Source organism: Melopsittacus undulatus, chromosome 1, assembly GCF_012275295.1.
Source record: "Melopsittacus undulatus isolate bMelUnd1 chromosome 1, bMelUnd1.mat.Z, whole genome shotgun sequence".
NCBI lineage: Eukaryota > Metazoa > Chordata > Aves > Psittaciformes > Psittaculidae > Melopsittacus > Melopsittacus undulatus.
Genome location: NC_047527.1, coordinates 143,676,898 through 143,692,055, shown reverse-complemented (window position 1 = coordinate 143,692,055; position 15,158 = coordinate 143,676,898). Strand labels below are relative to the sequence as shown.

The window sequence follows — 15,158 nt, the reverse complement described above, 5'->3', positions numbered from 1 at the left end:
TCAGTGTTATAAAAGGGTAAAGGATTAGATAGTCTCTTGCTTTGGAAAGCTTGCAGCCCAAATAAGCTGAAAGTGAATAGAAGATAAGGTAAATGAAGTTGTCACATGAACAAAATGAAATGTTATCAGGGCAGTATAAATATCATATTTCTCTTTTTTGAGGAGAGCAGTATTAAGGCAAGTGTCTGCTCAATAGTAAGTATATAGGACAAACCAAAAGGGAGTGGGGAAATGGATGAAGTGGTAAGAGGGAGGGAAATAAAAACTCATGGTGAGAGCGTGTGTTAGCCTGGATTCACAGCTATATTCTACAAGGCTGAGACACTGGTTATGAGTAGAAATATCCAGGTATTTCTAAGCTAGATGAGTAAGAAACAACAGCAACTGAGATGTGGATTTTTTGTTTTATTAATTCAGCAGAGTACTGCTTTGGTTTATTCGGGATCCAGCAAAGGACACACATTCAGCCAAAGATATTATTGCAAATTATGCAGGCAGTTAAATTTAGCTATTGGTCCACCAAAAGAAGCAATCAATCTTCCCAAGATGTGTGAGAGCAACCGTAGCCAGAGAAGGGCAAACAGATTGTCTTTCCAGTTCTTTAGAATGCTTTTTTGTCTTCATCTCCTCTTCTGTATAGCTCTAGTGCAGATAGTCTGAACACAGCAGATTTCTGTACTATGAAATTCCTTTTCACAGCAGGATGGCCTGCATATTAAGATACTAGTCTAGAATAATCAAGATTTGGTACCCTGCTTGTGATTAACTTCTGAACCTGGTGTAAAAGTTACTTGCCTTTCTTCTACCTTGTTTCCCCAGTGGTAAAGTGAGCAAAGAATTAATTACTATTGCATCAAGAGATTTTGTATGAAAAAGAGTCAAAAGTTTGAGGATTGAGGTCGTTATGGTATTAATAGCTCAATTCATCTGCCCACATAGATGATTGGGTTATATCCTTCTGTGCCTCAAGCTGCCATTCCAGAAGACATTTCCATAGGTCCTGTGTCATGTTTGCCGCCTGCACAGTGATGTTTGAGACATCCTGTGCTACCTGAGATGCCTGCGGGAAGACAAATGAAACCCACAGTTTCTCAAAATTGATGGTTTGCTTTTAGCCTGGTCCCTATTTTCTCCTAATGGTTTTTATCCCTCTTAGTTCTTCATTTATCACTGTTTTTTCTCTCCGCGTTTTGTTCTATTTCTGGGAATTTCTTGTTTCTTTCCATTTTGTTTTCCCCTTTAAGCTACATCCTGTGAAAATCACCTGCTGTGCACCATTTCAGCATCTCTACCTGAATGCCCATCTTTATTAGACAGACTTGTCATACAGTGCAGACTGAGGAAGGCTGGTCTAACAGCTTGTTATTTTTTTGAAGTACACGGCAGTTCTTTGAAGCTGTGCTAGGCTTTCATGTCCACTGGGGATAAGCACCTTTCAGAATACATTCAAAGAGTGTCTGGTGAGCTATCTCACTGTATGGGAGACCTGTGAAAGTCCTAAGGGACAAGCAGGAGCAGTTCCTAGCAGTACATGGTCATAGCTGTTAGCATGCCTTCCCTTTTCACCAGCAAAATGAGGCCTTGCGAACTTCAAAGCTCATCCCTGAGTCTCCTTATTCCTACTGTCCAGCTAAGTTTGACTGCATGATCAGAGAATCCCGCTTAAGCAGAATGATAGCATCTACTATTGTGTTTAATTTTGCAAGGTTGCCTATTTCCAGGCAACCAAATTTGGTGGATGTTGCAGAGTAGAGTGAGTAATGGTCTACACACTGTGGTGCTCTACAATATTCAAGTCAGTGATCTCTGTAAAGTACTTTCTGGCTTTACCCAGATGACCAAGGACTAAAACAGAAGTCTGTGGCTTCATAGTGAGAGGAATCATAATCTTGTTTATTTTGTGGATCTCTCTAGAGCATCTTTACATTATCAGGGCAATGATGTGCAATTAGATTCTGTAATTTGCAGAGAGGCTAATATAATTCTCTCTCATAGCTTAATGTTCACATTTGTCATCTAGGCTGTGTAGAAAGACCACATTTCTTTTTCAATTTTGATTAAGAGAACATATCGTAGTGTTTAATGCTTTTGTGGATATTATTCACTACTCTTCTCATTTGTTAGCAAACTATTCCCATGCATCATGGTATTTTACAATACTCAGAGCACCAGAAAACACCAACTGCCAAAAAAAATGAGCAAAAGAAAAGCAGCCATGAGGGAAGTGAACCTTCATACTTCTTGAAACAGCAAATTCCCTATTGGAGCTTCACAAGCAGCAGGACAATCCATTAATAAGAAAAATTATCAGAGCTATAAATTGCAAAAAGACCACATCAGGAATTCATTGAAATGCAGTTTATCAGGCATTGGGTGAGGGTTCTGGAGGAGTATCGCTGCACATTTATCATGTATCTTCCCTAGGCATCTTGTTTTGGGGGGGGGTGGAGGGGTTGGAGAGAGACTGGTATCTTGTATGGACAAGCGGTCTGACCTGTACAGTTGGTTTTATGCTTTTCCATTCCAGAGAGTGCCTGGGGACCTAGCAGCTGCCCTCTTCCATTGCTTGGACCACATTTCATGCAATAGTGCTGTCTGGGATATGACTTTTATTTTGTGTCACTGTACAGCTGAAGCTGCCTCTATCATATATTAGGATAGCAATTGTGGAGTTGCAGTCCTCCATTAAACGGTGTATTTCCAAATTGAAATTTATTGTGATGTCCTTTCTCCTAGCATATGATCCACTATGTCAAACTATAGCAGTACAATCCAACCGTAAATGGTGGGCATATGGGGATTATTGTGCCTGATGTAAGAGAAGATCTAACTGGGTGGCTGAGGAATAAATGCCCGTGCAGTAACAGACATATAAGATAGATCAAGTGACAATTAAGATTGGCTGTGATCTGCTGAATGACCAGTTCTATCAGTAATAGTGCAAGTATGTACAGAAAAAAAGGAATAATAATTACAGGCCACTTGGTGTTGATCTGGAAACCTGAACTAAGTTTAGTCATTTCTTAAGATCACTAATGGAAACAATGCAGACTCTGATGCTGCTGAAGATGAGGAAGGAGAGAGAGTGGTCAGAGGAGAGTGAGAGCATAGGTATTTCTTGCAGGTCTTCTGCTTCGTTCTGTGTCTGATTGAGCTCTTGTAAATTCATTTGCCATATCCAGGGCAATTCTTTCTTTAAAGTAGTGTTGTGTGTTCTGAGTTGGAGGGTCATTGTTTCCTTCTTAATGATTTAAAAAATGTTTCTTTTGTAAATTATTGTCTGCTTTATACAGCAGTGGGTCTTCCTGAAGACTGCAGAAACAGGCCAGAGCATCACCCTTCTTCACTCAGCTCCCCTGTCTGACTGGTGGCCAACTGCAGTCCCTGGAATGTCTGGAGTATTTCTGCTATAAATCAGTACTGTGCAAAGCAACTGCTTATCAGTGAAGAGCTTTATTGTAGCATCTTCCTACATTTTCTATAGCATCCTTAGTAAAATGCTTAGTGTTCTGTTTTAAACAGGTTTTCAGGCTTTTGAGTCTGTCAGTGACAAAGGGGATTTTTTTTTTCCCACGACCCTCCAGCAGATATTAATGAGAATGGAGGTGTGAGCACACATTTGTCACTTGTTTGTGCAGGAATGCAGTGGTGGAATAGCAGCAGTAGAAAGGCAAGCATGAGTTCTTGGAAGGTCTATGGCTGTGTTACGCGGAATGTATGAAATTCAGACAACCTCTTGGAAGAGAGGCGTGATAGATCTTCTTGCATTGGAGCTATATTGGGAACAAAATGATCCTAGCAGAACTGAAACTGAGCAATACACTGTGCTGTTTCAGGCATGTGTATCTTAAATCTGTGATAAAATGGTAATTTATACTTACTGGGTATGTTCTGGCTGCTTATCTACTTACTTTATAAAACTGTAATATTAAATATGGTATTGTTTCTGGCTAAGCCAAAAAACTGAGCTTATTTGGAAAGCCAAGGCTTTAGTCTTAAAAGGAAGTGTTGAATACTGTTGTTTGGTTGGTTTGTCTTTTTTTTTTCCCCCTCTGAGTGCTCAGTTGCCTAATTTACTGGCATGAAAGCCAAAGAATGTTGGTCTTTTGCTTGGTTTAGTCAGAAACTTAACCCAGCGCTCTCAAATGGAAATTCGGGGGGGGGGGGGGGGGGCGAAACCAGCCAAAACCCCAGATAAAACCCACCTTGTTTATCCTATGACTCTCTTTTGCTCACCTATGATAATACCAACTGCATTGCACATGTAACCTGAAACTAAGTCATATTCTTCGTAAATGAATTTTTGCAGCAATTAATACAATACCAAAAAATTCTTGGACTTTATAAATTTAAAATACCTATTGCTTATATGCAATGAAAGAGTTGCTCAAAAAAAACCCACCAACCCAAAACCAAACAAAAAAAGAACTGCACTATAGAAAAAAAGAATATTTTATTAATTATTTTTCCGATTGGTAAATTCCATCTAATATCTAATTTTTTATTGAAATGCACTGTGCATACTTTAATCCTACCATGTAACAATGGTGAAAAATATCTTTGCCCATCTTCTTTTTCTGACCATATTTTTCGATTGAATTGCTGGAGTGGAGACAGGATAAATAAGACTGTGGACTTTGGTATAATGGGAAGAAGTTTTGTTTTATTTTTAAATGACTCAAGTAGTTAGGTATGAATGTTACCTCTTTGGAGAGAAGACTTTTTCTTAGTTGGACTGAACATGTAGTTCCATGAGCTTTATTCTTACCTATCTCTAATCCTAATTACTGTCTTTTCCTGCCCCTCTTGGCAGGGGAGCAACCAATTAGCATCCTTATGATGATTCTTCCTCTGGTTTCACTTCAGCTACCCATGTGCTAATGGTGAGGAGACAGGAATCTCATGTGGCTCCAGTAATTCTTGAGTATTTGTTCCATTTCTTGTGTTTAGCACCCTGCTGTCACACTTGAATGAGTGTCAGTAGGTGCATTTTGGAAATAGCTCTCTTTCAGGCTTCATACTTTGATATGTTGTCTTCCAAGCGAGCTTTTGTTTCTGTAACAAACAGAGTCTCTTAAACTTTGTTCCTACACCTCTCAAGTACCAGCTGGGTATCATGGATCATACTTAACTTTGCTAACTTGACACTTTTCTATGGATTTGTGGTGTTGGATGCTTTGTTATAGCATCCCATTACATGAACAATTTTGTCTTTTTAAACTTAGAAGTGCCTGTGTGATTTTAGGGTTATTTTTTCGGGGGGAGAGGGTTGGTCTGGGGGGGGGATTAGGGTGGTGGGGTTTTTTTGTCTGTCTTCAGTTACTGTGAGCCAGTGGTAAGCTTTTGGAGTTACATATTTGCTGTATTTGAAACTATCATGTTCACCTCAAACTTAACCCATGGTGGTTGTTTTTCACCTCAGATAAGCATCATCAGAAGCTTCTTTGAAAGTTTGTTTTATATTATAGAATCGTAGAATAGAATCATAGGAAATCATTATTAAATCATTATGTTGAAATCATTATGTTTTGCTCATAGGTAACTTTAAAATGATTTCTCCTGAATGGTCTGCTTTTATTTTAACCAGCTTCTGCCCAGAAGTTCCATCTTAAAACTTGTTTGGAAAGCTGTGCATATTACTTTTACAATCCTAGTGTTTCTTTTATAGATTGTAGAGAAGTATGTTATTAGGAAAAAAAGTGTTGTAAACTACATCTACAACACTGTTTCACATCTGTTGAGTTCCAGAGCACTGTGCTGTTCTCAAAAGATTTTGTACTTGAAGAAGTGTTTATCTTTTCATATTGGGGTTATTCTGTATTACCCTTAAATAGTGCTCCTTGAAGTGAGTTGGATTATCTTAGCTTTTTCAGTGTTTGAAAAGCCCTGGCAATTGCTGATGAAGTCTTGTCCTGGGTAGTCCTGTCTGAACAGTCATGTCTTTCTGCCCCGAGTGCTTTTGAATGTGTTACTTGTTCTTTAAGACTACTGATGCATGACTGAGGTTGATGCATGTTGGGATGTCTGATGAGGTTACTATCATGCTCCTGTGCAGGGAGATGAGTTGCTCTTGAGGCAGCTCCTGGGTGGCCACAGTTCACATCTTATTTTTGTTTATTTTTCTTTTTTTCTTTTTCTTTTCTGTCCTTGAATCGCCACACTGTCAGAAACGTCTTTAAGAGAAGATGGATGGGCCTGTCCAGGGTAGTAGTGTGGTTGGCTATTGTAACACTGTCATCTTTGCCACAAGACAAGAGTATAATCAAGCTTACCCAAGCTCATCTGTATTTTTTTCTATTTCCTTTCTTTGGCACATTTCAGACACTTAAAAATGCTTACATCACCATCATTGTGAAATTGATCATTTCAGTTCAAGATCAGCAAGTTTACTGACTTTTTCTTCCTAACGCTTCAGATCCTCATAGAACAGAAATGTATTCTTTGGTAATTGAAGGCACCTAGATGACTAAAAGGGAACAGTTTAGTCTTATATCTTCCAAAAAGGTTTACTGAAGATGCAGCTTTCCCTAATAGAAATGTTCTTGCATTTTGTATCTAGACCTGTACTCTTGGTGACACTTATGAATGGTACTAGACATGCTTGATGTCCTTACGCTGTTATGTGTTTGTGTAGAATTTGTCATTTATTTATCCCAGGACAGCATTGCCAGACGATTCCTCTCTGCATGTATTCACTCAACAGCATCTAGGTTTACCATCAGATCAAATTTAGCATCATTTTCAATGCTAATTGAACTTAATTATTTAGCTCATATAATTTAGTTCTTACCAGCATGCTGGATCAAGGCTGCTATTCATTTTAGATCCTTAACATGATTCAGTGCATTAAGCACGTTATAAACTAGTGTTTTTGGAGACCACACTATTTAAGAAAAAATAAAGCAGCTGTGTTGTTTTTTGTGGGGAGGAAGGGGCTTGTGTTTTGCTTGGTTTTTTTATTTTAGGGCATTTTAAGAGAAGTTACTAGGAGCTGGTTTAGTCTGACTATAAGATATGGGGTAGTGCTTTACCTGTTTCTTTTTTGGATATGCTAATCATGTTCACCAGCTATTTTATACAGTCTTCAGAAGACTGCAGAATACTTGACCATAGAATGTTTATTGAGATTTAGTTTGTCTGTTGATTTTAATTTTTAATCGCTTATTTAATTATTTAATTTCAAATTGAACAGACAGTTCATACACATTGAGAGATGTATATGTTCTTAGCCCTAACTGCAAACATTATTTCTCTGTATTGGTACACTAAGAAGAAAAAATGTTAGCCACCTGCCTTCTGAGTCAGGTCCTCATTAGAGCCCTGCAGACCACTGAGTGTTCAGCAGCAGGTTTGGTTCCTCTGTTGTTTCCTTTTCTAATGTCCAAATGCAAATCCACAGTATGTGTTACCTAACACACGGACCAGAAATAAAGTATTAGTCACTTACCTGTCCACATCTCCTGTCTTTGGCACACAGTAGAGCACTCCAAGGCTTTTGTAAAACATTGTCCATATACCCTTCTCCTGTCCTTAGGAGCCACCAATAAACTGAAGCTATTCCTGTTACAAAATCTAATCCTTATCTAGAAGGGTGGTTGAACTGAGGCTTAAGAGGGAGGTTAGGCACTTGCTGCTCCTGAGCACAGCTTTCATTTTACATCTGAGGTGTCAGATGCTTTTGAGTAACGTGGGTATTTTAAGTCCATTTTTCTCTTGACAAATGGCTAAACCTAATGCTAGTAGGGTGTCTACTTGCCCTTTCCTAAACCTAGCCCTAAACCAGACCCTGACTCTAATCTTGACCCAGGTACCCTATATAAGGTGAACTGGATGTCTAGATGCCTAGAATTTACTTCAGCCTGTCCCCAAGAGGGATTGGAGTTAGAGGAACCTGTGTGTAGTGTACACAAGCCTCTATCTGGCCGTAACCCTACTGCAAAGACACCCTATAGGTGATGACCCAACTGAGCAACAGTAAACTACAAACTAGACATCTGTTGACCAGAGATGTCCACTTTGAGACAGAAGTGCTGAACGATAGATCAGTTTTTAAGACTTACCTGCTGTCTGGTCACCTCTCTGTTTAGACTGCCAGTGGTAAAGTTGTGGTTACAAGAAGGCTGCTTGTGAAAGGCTGAGCTATATGTTCAGTGGCCCCACAGGTCCATGTGGCTATATGGATGGGATCTAAAGGGACCATGAGGAATAGTTTATTCTAGCCCAGTCTATTCTGCTCATTCTATATGGAATGGTGTTTAGGATTGTATTAGGGTTGTATTTAGGAAAGGAGTGTGTGAGCCCCAGTTATCTGTACGTATGGCATGGGCTGCAGGAACTTCTGCTTCCAACTGTGGGACATACCTGTAGTTCTGGTTTGGGTTAGGATTAGGAAAATTGGGAAGCTATGTTATTAATGGCTATTTAAGGTAACCCTGGATTAAGATTAGCATTGGTATTTGCAGAGGCCAAATTCTAACACTGTATCTTGGACTCAGTTCAGGTAAATACTTGTAGAGAAATTGAAAGTTGGAGATAGGATAAAATAAAACCCCAAACAACAGAAGGTAGATGCTGTAAGAGGTAGGTTGTTCCCTTCTGAGCCTGAGTGCACAGCTGGAGACATGGACGTGTGCCATTGGTGTTTTGGGAAAAAGAGTTTATAATTTCTTGCCATGGTTTGTTACGTATGTTATGAATCATTCAGACTACAGTTAATGTGCTTTCTACTTGTTCCTGTGAATGTGATTTGAATGTATTGTGTGGGCAGGAGGCTTACCTGGCAGCCATCTGTTTGAAAGGGAAATGTTGGATTCTCAGAGAATCTACATGCTGCCTGGTGTGGATCAAAATGATGCCACAGTCGGGGGCAGGCTGTTTGGCTCACTGGTGACAAAGAGCACTGTGAAGGCCTGTAATGATTCGAGATGTTAAGTTAAAGAGTTCCTCTGTAAAACCATCTGTGATACTTTTAAATATTTAATGAAGAGATTGGTGGTGAGAGTATGTGAGGTCTTTGGGACTAGTCAGCAGGCTTAAAAACAACTCAAAATGCACAAATGAGACAAGAAAATGAAAAGCTAGAACACAGCTATCATCAGCAAAAGACTGGTCTTTGTCTTTTTTCCTCTCTGATGTCATTCTTTCTGTCTTTCTCCTGCAAATACGTCAGAATATCCTTGAAGTGTCACATGGCAGGTCCACAGGTAGCATTGCATCACCTTCATGATCATCTTGACCCCCTGTGGCCTGGTTTTGTGGTAGGGGGTGGCTGGGGTGGGAGAGGCAGGTAGCTGGAGAGAGAATATGTCTGGACTGCAACTGTGCAGTCTTTGTTTTGAGAAGAATAGGTGGGGATCTTCACATCTTCATTCATAGGAGTAGTAGCAATTACTTGCTACTATTTCTGTTTTATGGAGTTGTTTCATTTGTTTGTTTATGGGTTGTTTTTTTTCTGTTAAAATGGAAAGTTGGGACAGTTTGTCATGGGAAAGCAATCTGTGAAATGGCTCATCCCACATGCAAGTACTCTATAAAGATTTAGGAGTTGCCTGACAAGCAGGGTGAAGCCTATTTGCAACTATGTATAAGTCTTCAGTATTAAAATGAATGGATAGTGCCTAGATATAATAAAATGCATTTATGGTAGTTAAAACCAGTGTAAAAGTGTACCTGTGTCAAATGACTTTTGAGACTGCTGTCACAGGAGTAGCCCATACTGCTGATATATTGGAGTATATTTATTATCTAGTGGATGAAAACCCACTTCTGAATTAATGAGGGGAATAAAATGAACACCAATGGAAGTTTTAACTAAGCATCATCTGTAACAATTTCTCATGCAACCTCACAGATCTTTATTCTCTATGGCTTAATGTTGAAAATAATGGGGATAAGGGTAATATTAATGCCATTTGATGTAATGAACCATAAACAGAAGAAAAACCTAATGAAATTTGATTTTCATTTTTCTTTCTGTATATGAACAGTAGGACAACTTGCAGTGCCAGCAAATTTCTCTGATTATTGCCTTGAAATACTCTTACATTGAAAATCTGTGATTCTCTGCTAAAAGAAAAGTTGCTTCATTAAAAGACCTTCATATATCCCCAAGGACTCCATGCTTTGAAGTGTATTTCCACACGCACATACTTCTGTTTTTATCCCTTTTTGTTTTGACAAAATGGTTCCTGTGTGAACTTCAGAAACAGTAGTGCATGCAACACCCCCCAAAATAACATGCTATTTAAGCCTTAGCTGCAGGAACAGAAGCGTTGAAAGCAGCAGTGGTTTTGTTTCGTGACACATATATTTAATGATTCCTTTTTGTTTTCAATGCAGGTACTTCAAAAACTAGGAAAAGCAGATGAAACAAAAGATGAACAGTTTGAAGAATACGTTCAAAATTTCAAACGGCAAGAGGTCAGTTACTTTTTCGGTTTCTTTACTTGTTTCTTAGGAAGATTTCATATTATTTGAACTTTCTGATTTTGAAGAAGGTGTTACAGGGTGACAGGTAAGATTTCTTGGGGGATGTAACATTTTGGTCTGCTATTTTGAAATAGAAAGGGCAGTTGGATTTGTGCATATAGAGGGCTAAGAAATGTGCTCATAATAAAAGGACACATTGTACTCATGTCCAACACCATCATGCTTGAACCACTTGGAATCAGCTGAGTGACAGCACATTTTCAACAGTGTAATTGAGAATAGAACACAACTCCAACTAAATGTAGTTTTGTAGCTGCCTTCTTACAAAAAAGCATAGAATGCTTCGGTTTGGAAGGGACCTTTAAAACCTCATCCAGTTCCAACCCCCTGCCATGGGCGCGGACACCTTCCACAAGAGCAGGTTGCTTCAAGCCCCCTCCAACCTGGTCTTGAACACTGCCAGGGATGGGGCAGCCACAGCTTATCTGGGTACCCTGTGCCAGCACCTCAGAACCTTCACAGGGGAGAGTTTCTGCCTAATGTCTTATCTCAGTCTCCCTTCTGTCAGTTAAGGCCATTCCCCCTTGTCCTGTCACTACAGGCCCTTGTCATAAGTCCCTTTCTAAATTTCTTGTTGGCCCTTTTAGGTGTTGGAAGGCTGTTCCCAGGTATCCCTAGTGCCTCCAGGCTGAACAAGCCCCACTCCCCTAGCAGTGGTGTATAATATGCAGGGTTTATAACAAAGTGAATAGATGAATAGTTTCTAACTGCTGTGTGTTGGCTCTTGTTGGTGCAGGGGACTGTGGTGTCAATGCTGATGAAGCACTACTGGGGAGCAGAGCTCAATTACTCTTAATGTTGTAAAAACAGCATATGAAAACAAAGGTGCCCTGAAGAGTTTATAACATACTCCCAATGCAATCCTAAATTCTAACCTCAATTATTTCTTGCTTCATTGGACAGACTTTTTGGCTCCAAGATGATTAATTGCAATAATTATATAGTAGCTTTCTAGCACAAATTAATGCCTACCAGGAGGTACATTAATGCCACCAAGAAAATAGCTTGTTATATAAGTATGAGCTGAGGTATCTGTCATCTTCATGAGCTATCATGTAGAGCTCACAGAAAGGCACTGGAGGGTGAGAGAACTACTCCCACACATCTTGCACAGTGTAGAAATTGGCTTATGTTGGTGTTTACAATTTTTGTCCTGAATCAGTTCTATCTACTACATGCACTTCTGTCCTTTCCATGTAAACATAAATCCTGAATCCTGCCTGCTGGAATGCTTGTTAACTCTTGCATCTTCTGGTCACTTAGCCTTTATTTTCGTCTCTCAGTGCAGAAGGGAGGGATGCTTCAGGAGCCACTGGGCTGTCATGTAGATCCTCACTCTTCCTCAAAGATGAAAATGATGGGAGGTAGAAGAATCTGTTTCTCTGAAGAGGGTGGTTACTCCTTCAAAGTTCTTGAGGTCCTGAAAATGGTGGGATTTCATAGGCCTGAAGAAGCACTCAGAAGCATTGAAACCATGCAGAGATTTTACGTTTTCTGTTGTGTTCCCCTTCTTTTCTAAGTACGCTGGAATATCAGTGGAACATTTCTTAGTGATTGTCCTTATGTTGCTGCTTATCATTGCTGTCAATATCCCAGCTGTTTTCACAGCTAGTAATTGTCTTTCTAGAAAGAAGGTGCATCTGTAAGGCTCTTACTTGGTGCCGAAGGAGCAGCTGGAATATCCACATGAAGTGTTTTGTGGGATATTTTTTTTTTACTAAAAATTGAGTGAAATTAAAAAAAAATTAAAGATAGAAGAAATTCTTTTCAAGCAAAATTCTGTGTCAAGTGTTTGCACTTTGTCCTTTACCAAGAATTTTCTGTAATGGTGATTTTCAGCTGAAAGTCTTGCTAAGGGCTGAGTTGTATCTTAGCATTGCTCCTTTTTTATTTCCTCCTCCTTTGGTGTACAGAGAAGCAGTAATAAACAGCCAGGGACCCCTTCAGGAGCTGCATTGATGCTTAACTCCGGATGCAGATGTGACTTGGGGCCAGGGGAGGAATTTGATAAGGAACTACCACAACTCTCTTGAGAGACATGTATGGATGAGGCTAATCCCACTGGCACAACAAATGAGACAGACTGATCTATTCTTCTTGGTTTCCTACCTTATTGAGCCTGCAACACTTGAGAGGTCAACTGATCTGAAGTATACAATGATCTTTTTATTAATACTCTTGAAAGATAATAAATGAGGACTCCAGTTCAGCTCAGTGAAAGGCTAGAGAAAGAGCATAGTGCTTATTACCTGGGAAACAGGTGAAAAACTGTAATCTTCACATGCTATTCTTGCCTGAACAGCAGATTGCATGGTCGGGTATGTATCAAGCTCGGCAGAAGGCTATGTGTGAGGGTACGTACAGCAGATATATCTGTAGGAAAAGCTCATTTAGACTCCCTAGTGATCCATTCCCATCTCTTTCTGAATACAGCTGGATAAAAGCCCCTTCTGGACTTGACTACCCAGAGCTGAATTACCCAGATGAATCACCATGGAGAAACTGAGTCATCCCATGTCTGGAGAGAACAGCACAGTGGCTTTGCAGAGCACTGTCAAAAGCAGTAAGCTGCTGCAGCTGAAGCCATGAGTAAAAACATTGCCATTTTTAACAGTGAATACAGCCGTTATGCACCTTCTGCTTAATTAGTAAATTGAGGATTGCCGTTCCAAATCAAAACTCAGGGAACACATAAGACATATGAAGTCATATATGACACTGTGTGACACAGATTTTCAGTGGATTGATAGAAATTTCATGAGGCTAAAACATTTCTCTCTGCACAGCTAATTGTGGATGGGCTCAGATTCTGCATCCACCCTGAAGTTCAGAAAGGGAGTGAAAAAAAAAGACAATTCCTGCATTGTTCTCTCAACTGTGAAAATACCAAGTCCATTGGGGATTTACCTGAAACTTCATCTCTATTCTGTTGTTTAAGCAACTGCATCTTTCACTTTATTCTTCAGACAGAAGTAAAGAAGCAATTCACTTATCCCCAAGTGACTCACACGGCTTAATTTTTGTAAGGGTTCAATATTCAGTTTCATGTCTATGCATATTTACCTCAGTATTTTTCCATATGTAGTTACAAGACTTCTTTTACAGACTACAGTTAAAATGTATCTTAAAGTTTAAAACCATCAAAATTACGTATTCTATGTGTACACACAGAGATAGAGCAGCTGCTACTACAAAATCAGCTGCCCATGTTGTCAGAATAAAGCAAGATGTCAAGTGCTGTTGTTGCTGGTTCAAAGAACTAGATGAAAATGAAGAGCCTTTTTTTTTGCTGTTGTTAAGTGAGCAGAACTTGATTCTGTGGGCTGCTTTACTTAATGTATGCTTCCCAGTAAAAGCTGCTCCTTGGGTCTAATTGTTAAGACTTCTGAAAAGATTTATCCTGGCCCGATCTTCATTTCACACAAGCATGCTTATCTGCCTTACAGCTTACACGTAAAATTGTTCTGTGAGAAAATTCATAGTTACTGAAGTGCTGGTTTTGCATCAGGTGTGCTACTGATTTCTTCAAATTCATTCATGAGTGAAGATTCCCAAGATGGGATTCACCAGCTCCACACAGGCACCAAATGTGCCTCATGTTGTCCCACCTGGCCCCCAGATGTTGCTCCAGACAAGTCCATGGCTTTGGCCACAGTTCTGTGTCACACCTCCTGGCTTTGTGGTCCTTTTGAGCACGCTGTGGCATCTCTCATTGCAACAGGCACAGTGTTACACTGAACTATAGGAAATTCTTGATACTTGTTAATCTGCAACACATTATTGGTTCAATATGGATTTGTTCATTGGAGACTCCTCTGCTAAACAAAGGTGATGCCAAAATTTGACATAGGAAAGCACAATCTAGACTACTGGGATGAAGCTTTTTTACTGTGACCCAAAAAGTGTTTGCATTTGGGGAAACTGCATTTGACAGGCCTCCAAATACGAGCAATACTGTGCAAAGTATTTTGGGGTCTATGGGAAGGTTTTATCTGCTGATTACTTGTTCATTCTGCAATGTGTGTTTAGTAATTATCTTTTATCTGAGGGGTCTTTTTTTCCAAGACAAGAAGGAACACAGTGTACCATTAAATCTCACCTCCACCTCATTAACTTCCAGTCAGGCAGGATACCCAGGAAGGTGAAGCCCCCCTTTCCACTATTAGACTTAGAGCTGCATAAATTATTATCTGGTTTGCATTTATGTGGGGCAGGTTATTAATTAACCTGTGCTCCAGGTTCAGCATTGACAGCGCTCTTGACTCTCACTGAAGTGGAGTGATTGATTTAGTTTTGGTATCAAGCACATGCTGTGCTGACCTTTCCTGTAAAGATGTATTGTGTTTACATACTGTATGTGACATGATAGAAAAATCAAACTCTTCTGTTTTGCCTGGAAAGCTATGAATAAATGATGCCTGGCAAATAGGTCATCCAGTTCCAGCTTTTGTGGAGGCAAGGTGGCCTTTAATTTCTGAGTGGAAGCAATGATTTTTCTAACGCATCAGGGAGCAAAAGCTGGTAAGACACAAACCATGCTTTCTATTAGTTTAGTCATTAGGTTTTGTAGGTCTTGTCTGTCTTATAGCCTACACTGCTGTGGCCCTGTTTGTCTTAATTCTAGTGCTAAGATACGCTTCAATACTGCTCTTTGAAAAGAAAACTGAAAC

General features: G+C 39.7%; 1 protein-coding gene across 1 annotated transcript in view; it reads left to right on the top strand.

Moving 5' to 3' along the window:
• AMPH (amphiphysin) overlaps positions 1-15,158 on the top strand; it is a 105,994-nt gene that overhangs the window by 36,016 nt on the left and 54,820 nt on the right. The window contains exon 2 of the mRNA XM_005146984.2: positions 10,339-10,419. Within this exon, the coding sequence (XP_005147041.2) occupies positions 10,339-10,419 (81 nt within the window). The remainder of the gene's footprint in view (positions 1-10,338; positions 10,420-15,158) is intronic.